This window comes from Lactuca saligna, chromosome 7 (assembly GCF_052625555.1).
Source record: "Lactuca saligna cultivar CGN05327 chromosome 7, ASM5262555v1, whole genome shotgun sequence".
Taxonomy (NCBI): domain Eukaryota; kingdom Viridiplantae; phylum Streptophyta; class Magnoliopsida; order Asterales; family Asteraceae; genus Lactuca; species Lactuca saligna.
In genome coordinates, this window is record NC_136423.1 from 147,652,311 (window position 1) to 147,659,319 (window position 7,009).

Here is a 7,009-nt window from a genome sequence, read left to right on the forward strand (position 1 = left end):
CCAAGTCCTCCCATTCCAAATTTTGAAATTCCGCTCTATGTTTTATCCCAGTGTACGCTAATGCCACAGCTTGATCTGTTATCTTTTAGGATATTATTTGATTTTGTTAAAAATCGCATTGTTATGTGCTTACCATAGAGACCAAAGAGTGGCCATTATGATGGTACTTGTTAACTTGATTGCCTTCTTTAAATAAGAAAATATGATGGTATATATCGATTAAGTTACAAGACTCGGAACACAGAGTATCAAAGCTTAATTGTTTTTTGTTTCGACATCATTTGTCCATCTTCTTTAAGCTGTCGTTAGACCTAACAACTTAATGCACGACATGACTCACATGACACTTGTTTCCATGCATGGGTTTTAGAAATTCATGTTTCGTGTCAATGCGTGTCGACATGAAACTTTAAATTCATGTTTCGTGACTTACATGTGTGAAACACGAATTTACCTATTTAAACACATAGAAGATAATAATTAAATTTGTGTGGCACACAACACATATAAACACGTTAAAACACAAGTTAGGTGCATATTTTCTTAGCTTAAAAATTGGTATTATACGATGACCGCTAAATTCATGCAAATCTATGGTTTTATGTAACATGGTTAAAAACATATATATTCGTGTCATACAGATTAATTATATAACGTGTTCGTGTTAGATACCCAAAACATATTTTATAATTTGTTTCATGTTCATGTTTCACAAATCCATGTTGTATAGAATGACATGATTTTTTTTTCAGCATGTACTTTATTGCTTGTACTTCAATTTAGTCTAATCGGTTCTCGTCCGGTTATCGGTTCGTATTATTGGTCTAAACTGTATTATTGGTCTAAACTGGTTTTGATCGTCCTAGTTCCAACTAAGAATCATTGGCTTAGTTAGGCTTTATCTTACCAACTACCTAATAATGTGCAGACTCATCAAACAACACTAGCAGACTCAAAAAAACCAAACCGCTTCGAGACCAACCTGGAACGGTCCGGAACCGCTAACGTGTGAGTCTAGATTAGAGTTATAAGGGTAACATAGTTTAGGTTTTGTTCGCATTTAGAATCTTAAGTCTTTTTTGTCTACATATTACCATTGAACCGGCTAAAACCTATATCAACCGGTCATAAGAATGTAATGTGAACTGTCCAAACAAGTTCAATTCTAATATGTAAACAAAAAAACCTAATGGACTAAATGTGAACAAGACCAAAACAATTTTACCCTATAGGTTATTAATCTTTAAAAAAAATATGTTTATATATATATATATATATATATATATATATATATATATATATATATATATATATGTCATCATAAAAAATATAATTTAATTACTAAAACTATAGTTACACAACTAAAAACAATAACAACAACAAAAACAAAAGTACAAACAAAAGTACATTACGTTTTTCGGTATTTTGACCACCTACAAAGCCATATAAAAAATCCTTAATAAGTTTCAAAAATATATAACGATTTAATAACTACAAAAACACTTAAATGGCCAAATCAATAACATCCCTCTTATTTGCTTTAATAAACAAGCAAAAAAAAATCAATCAAACACCGATAAACTATCTTTACAGAATTTATTGAGAAGAATGAGCACAGAAGGACAATGAACAAATCTTGTAATTAAAATACAAAAAAGTTTGAAGTACCACTTATAACATATTTGGTACATTTTGAAAGGTCCAAAATTGATTAAAATTTCCTAAAGCTCATTCTTGTATCAATCTTGCAAATCTTATCACAATGATGTTCCAAGACCTATGGAAGCAAAACACAAGTTAGAATATAGAGATGTATACAACACAATGTGCAACTTTAAGGGTATTTATGTAATTTCATATTTGCTCTTTAGAATCTAATTATTTTGGTCCTAAAAAACCACAATCTGCATAAAATTCCCCAAAACTGTAATAGAAAGAAACAAAAGCATCCAAAATACAATTTCTTACTCAAAACCTAAACCACCATTTCTACTCCTTAATTACTACCCTCAAATTATGGTTCTCATGATGATAGTATGGCAATTATGAATCATCAAGAACTAAATCGTGAGCTCATTATAAACACTAAAAAGATTCAATTTAATGCGAAAATAGATCAAATTTAGTTGTCGTTACTCTTTATAAGCTACTCTAATAATAACCCCTAAAGAAATGGAAGCAGAATTTTTAATTCTGGCTATAAATTTATAACCAATTTGTCAATTTACGCAAGAATCAATCCCAGAAATTCAAGCACAAATTGAAATTATCGCATAAGACAGGAACGAGAAGTACCTTGTGAAAGCCAGCTCCAGCAGGCGGAATCAACTGCAAGGCTCGATTTGAGACGAGCAGATGCAATTGCGCTGTGAAGAGGCATCATGGATTCAACCATTCCCAATGCCCCAACAATCCTGAAGAATAACACCACAAAGTTTAAATCGATTTCGCAGAATTTAGAAATAGGGTTGGTTGTAGTGCGCGTTGCAGTGTGTAATCGGTAAAGCATCTACCTTGAAGCTGAACGAGGGAGTGTTCTTGTAGATGAAGAAAATGGAGAAATGGGTACATGTTTTGGGGCTAGGGTTCTTGATATTACGGTGGTTTGAGATGCGATTGTTCGCAAACCAGACATTAACGCTGATCTGCTTGCCGATGCCATTTTTTTCCTCTCCCACTTTCTTTCTTTCCCTCTTTAGTGGGTTCTATATACCCTAAACATGAACTACACGGGTTATACTTCATGCTATGTTTGTTGTACTCTAAGACAAAAGTATTTGGGTCTTGATATGGTATTTAGGTAAAAAAAATCTATAGTTTCATCTATTTATACACGGACGATTTTAGTCCATTAAACAAATTAATTTCAGTTATATCTCTATTATATTTGTGAGTGTTTGTTCTAAGGTGGGCATATCGACAAGTTAGACTTGATTGGACTTTTTTTATCGGGTTGGTATCGGTTCTCGTTAATCTATAATTCTAATTCATTTTTTTCATCGTTTTAGGCTAAAAACCGGTTTTGTTTTGGAAATTTTATAAAATTCTTTAAACTATCATAGTTCATTTGTTTGAAATTAGAATGAAATAATATTTTTCCCAACGTCTATTTTTCAGTTTATAGTTCATTTTATACTATAATTTCACATTAATTGGTTACATATTCATTGAATTATAGTCCTCGATTACGACTATTGTTAAAAAATATTATCTTATGATTGCATGATAGACATTAGAAACACCATTTTAAGTAACTTATGTTTTTTTTTTTTAAATCGTTAAATATTCAAGACAGCAATTCAAATAACTATCTAAGCTTGTAAATGTTCAAATACCTCAGATAAGTCATCTAAACTATTGGATAGCAATTGCGTCATCAGATTTTACCTTCTGTCTTGCATGTTATACTGGTTCCAACAGGTTCAAAAATCAGGACTGACACCAACAACAGTATATACTTGACAGCCCGATTATTAGTCCACTCATTCCCTCAAAACCAGTTTCGTTTCCAGTTTAGGTATGGCTTGTCCAAATGCTAACCCCTAGTTTGTTCCACAATATCTATTGATTTAGGTGGAGTCTATATCTCATTTTTTTTAAATGGTAAACATCATCTAAGTGGTCCATGCCAACACTACCTAAAGTCTATGCGAGTAGTCAATCGTTGAATACTAACGACATTTTAAGTATGTTAGGGTTTGAACGTTGAACCTCATGTGTGGAATTTTGCATCTCAATCACTAGGCTCTCATCATGGAGACTAAAGAATGATGCTAAAATGGTATACCAAACCATGAATCGCCTAATATTTTATATACATCTCTAATATTGGTTTAGAAATAACATTTACTTTTAAAGTAATTTATGAGATCATTCATATTAACAAGCTTCATTATTTTATATGACTTAATACTTATAAATCGTGCAACTCGTGAATACTTTTTCATCTTATAGTTTTTCATAATACTTTTTTTTCTCTTTACAAATAGAAATATAGCTCACCATAAACTCTTTCAATGGATTAAAATCGTCCATGTATATATAAAATGCTTGGTTCCACAAAAATGTTCGACAAAACGTTTGGGGTAGAATTGTAATAAAATATAATACAGGGGTCTAAGTGAAAGTACTCCTGTTTGTAGCTAACTGAAGCGTGGGAGCACCTGAGAGAGGGAGCTAGCTCATCAATTATCATCGAGATCATCTCATCAGGGAAATGGCCGCCATCTTAGCTCGCAAGTCGATCTCCGCTATCCGTAATCGACAGCTTGTAAGCTCCATCTTTATCTCTCAGGCTCACATACGGATGCAATTTCTGTATAAACGATGCGGGTTGAACTTTTAGGGTTTCGATTTCATCCTACATGTTTCTCATTAAATAGAGTTTGGGATGATCCACAGATCATGGATTGATTTTGATCTTTTTAGAATTCAGAAGTGAATTTTCTTACTAATTGATAATGGCATATTGACGATATAGAATGCTACATAGTTTCTTTCGTGCCCTAATTTTGGTTTGGGTCTGTTGCCCATGTAGTCTAATATGGGTGCATCAAATGTTTTCACTATACGAAAATGATACAATCTTACTCCCTATGTCCAATCCATCCTTGTTCCCGATAAGAAATGATAAATTTTTTCATATTTGAAACTGATATGAATTTCTTAAACTTCGTGAGAAATTCGCTTAAATCTAAACATATGCTCTTATCTGTTCATGTAAAAGACACTCCGATTAGTCTCTTGATGATACGATACTGATAAATCTTCATTTTTTTCAGATTGTCACAGGACAAGCATTGCATTCCCATAACATTGGAACAATTTCTGGTGCACGCTCATTTGCAACCAAACACTCATTTTCAACTGATAAAGGTAAAGTTTCTTTCTGGATTACGTTTAAGATTCATGAATCTCCTGCTTTATTTTTGTATTTCACAAATACTTTTTTGCACAAATGCAGATGATGAAGAAAGAGAAAAGCTTGCAAGAGAAATATCAAAAGACTGGAGTTCTGGTACTTATAATCTGAGCTCATTTCACCATTTCTTTAGCCTTTTTATCCTATTCTTTTATGTTCATTTCACTTCATGATGCTTAATTTATTCACTATGCAGTGTTTGAAAGGAGCATTAATACGTTATTTCTAACTGAATTGGTTCGAGGTCTCTCTCTGACACTCAAATACTTCTTTGAGCCAAAAGTTACTGTAAGTATTCAACATAAACTTCTTTTTTACTTCAATCTTTTCTCCATTATCCTATATGATCTAAACAAGAATTGGATTTCAGATCAATTATCCATTTGAGAAAGGTCCATTAAGCCCTCGTTTTCGTGGAGAACATGCCCTCAGACGTTATCCAACAGGAGAGGAGCGTTGTATTGCATGTAAACTTTGTGAAGCTGTAAGTTTCACTTTCATGATTTAATTCAAAATCTCTTAAATCCCAATAATAATAATAATCAAAAATAAAAGTGAAAATGCTAATGCCTTATAAGAAAGTAGAATGTTGTAATAGAAAGAAACAAAAAGTGGGATGCTTTAATAAATAAACAAACAAATTAATCAAAGTACGTTGCTATTTCTTTCATTTAGTTCAAACGTTTTTTATACTTCTAGTCTTTGGTATAACTTATAAAGTTCATGGTTGTGTATCAGATATGCCCCGCTCAAGCTATCACCATAGAAGCCGAGGAACGAGAAGATGGAAGCCGCAGAACAACAAGGTAAAGATACTTTATGCTTTTGTTATACAGTACATGACATGACATGATAGAGCAGATTTGACAAAGCAAATTGTACTGCATTTGACATGACATGACAGAGGAGATTGTACTGCATTTGACTTGACATGACAAAGCAGATTCTACCGCATTTGACTTGAGATGACAAAGCAGATTCTACCGCATTTGACATGACATGATAGATGTTGTACTGGTTGTACTGCATTTGACATGACATGACAGAACAGGTTGTCCTGCATTTGACATGATAGAGTAGTACTGCATTTGGTATGACAGAGTAGGTTGTACCGCATCTGACATAACATGACTGTCAGACATAACATGACAGAGCAGGTTGTACTGCATTTGACATGACATGAGAGAGGAGGTTGTAGTGTCTCACCCAAAAAGGTGGGACATGAAATATGAAATCACTCGATGACTCTCAATCTCTGGTCTATGGCGAGTGCAAAACGACGAGAATGCCCTCATCATCATCATCATCATTATTAAAAATATTGATTTGTAAATTATGATGTAGGTATGATATTGATATGACAAAATGTATATACTGTGGATTCTGCCAAGAAGCATGCCCTGTGGATGCGATTGTAGAGGGGCCCAACTTTGAGTTTGCTACAGAAACACATGAGGTTTATAATTATGAATTTTAGTTATTGTTTCATTATATTAATATATATATGATTTTGCATTTGTGGATAAATTTTAAAGGCTGATAACTGATATGTTTTTGTTTTTGTTTTTGTAGGAGCTTCTGTATGATAAGGAGAAGCTTCTAGAAAACGGGGATAGATGGGAAACTGAGATTGCTGAGAATCTTAGATCCGAGAGCCTTTATCGGTGAAATGGTTTTTGGTTCATAAATCATAATCTTGAATCTCTTTTGTTTTGGTTTTGGGATGATGAGATGAATAAAGTGATGGGTGTTTTGTTGTGAAATCATATCATATGCACTTGTTTTTTTTTGATCGATTATTCGATGGAAATTGATGTATTCGTTTTATAACGTGAAAATGTAAGTTGGATTTGTTTATTTTTGTGGTTATGTGTTTTTTTTTGTTATGTGGAAGTTTAACAAATATAAAGATGGTATTTTTTAACTAGTGTATTTTGCAAATGAGTTGGTGTTGATGTTTAACAAATATACTATGTAAATGGTTTACTGTTTTATTGAATGAAGCTTTAAAGCGAAAGCTTGAATTAAAAAAAAAAACTTCTTTAGGGTATGACCTTAAGACTTTTTTTAAATGTATTTTTGCACTAT

General features: G+C 32.7%; 2 protein-coding genes across 2 annotated transcripts; one reads left to right on the forward strand and one right to left on the reverse strand.

The window, feature by feature from the left end:
- Positions 1–1,508: 1,508 nt before the first annotated feature.
- On the reverse strand, positions 1,509–2,704 carry LOC145005497 (uncharacterized). The gene is made up of 3 exons (XM_078964582.1): positions 2,514–2,704; positions 2,296–2,414; positions 1,509–1,777 (listed from the first exon to the last, which is right to left on the reverse strand). The coding sequence occupies exons 1-3, from the start codon at positions 2,660–2,662 to the stop codon at positions 1,758–1,760; spliced, it is 288 nt and encodes a 95-aa protein (XP_078820708.1). The 5' UTR covers positions 2,663–2,704; the 3' UTR covers positions 1,509–1,757.
- Positions 2,705–4,112: 1,408 nt separating this feature from the next.
- Positions 4,113–6,778, forward strand: LOC145006381 (NADH dehydrogenase [ubiquinone] iron-sulfur protein 8, mitochondrial-like). The gene is made up of 8 exons (XM_078965467.1): positions 4,113–4,270; positions 4,782–4,875; positions 4,964–5,017; positions 5,118–5,209; positions 5,292–5,405; positions 5,660–5,727; positions 6,266–6,377; positions 6,494–6,778. Exons 1-8 carry the CDS (start codon positions 4,217–4,219, stop codon positions 6,587–6,589), a joined length of 684 nt encoding a protein of 227 aa, XP_078821593.1. The 5' UTR covers positions 4,113–4,216; the 3' UTR covers positions 6,590–6,778.
- Positions 6,779–7,009: the final 231 nt, after the last annotated feature.

Bases quoted from the DNA above. Each gene is read 5' to 3' on its own strand.
- LOC145005497 (XM_078964582.1), bottom strand. From the start codon at position 2,662: ATGGCATCGGCAAGCAGATCAGCGTTAATGTCTGGTTTGCGAACAATC. The intron at 2,415-2,513 runs GTAGATGCTTTA...GTTATTCTTCAG, and splicing joins CTCCCTCGTTCAGCTTCAAG to GATTGTTGGGGCATTGGGAA. The intron at 1,778-2,295 runs GTACTTCTCGTT...TTGCTTCCATAG, and splicing joins CTGGAGCTGGCTTTCACAAG to GTCTTGGAACATCATTGTGA.
- LOC145006381 (XM_078965467.1), top strand. From the start codon at position 4,217: ATGGCCGCCATCTTAGCTCGCAAGTCGATCTCCGCTATCCGTAATCGA. The intron at 4,271-4,781 runs GTAAGCTCCATC...CATTTTTTTCAG, and splicing joins CTATCCGTAATCGACAGCTT to ATTGTCACAGGACAAGCATT. The intron at 4,876-4,963 runs GTAAAGTTTCTT...GCACAAATGCAG, and splicing joins CTCATTTTCAACTGATAAAG to ATGATGAAGAAAGAGAAAAG.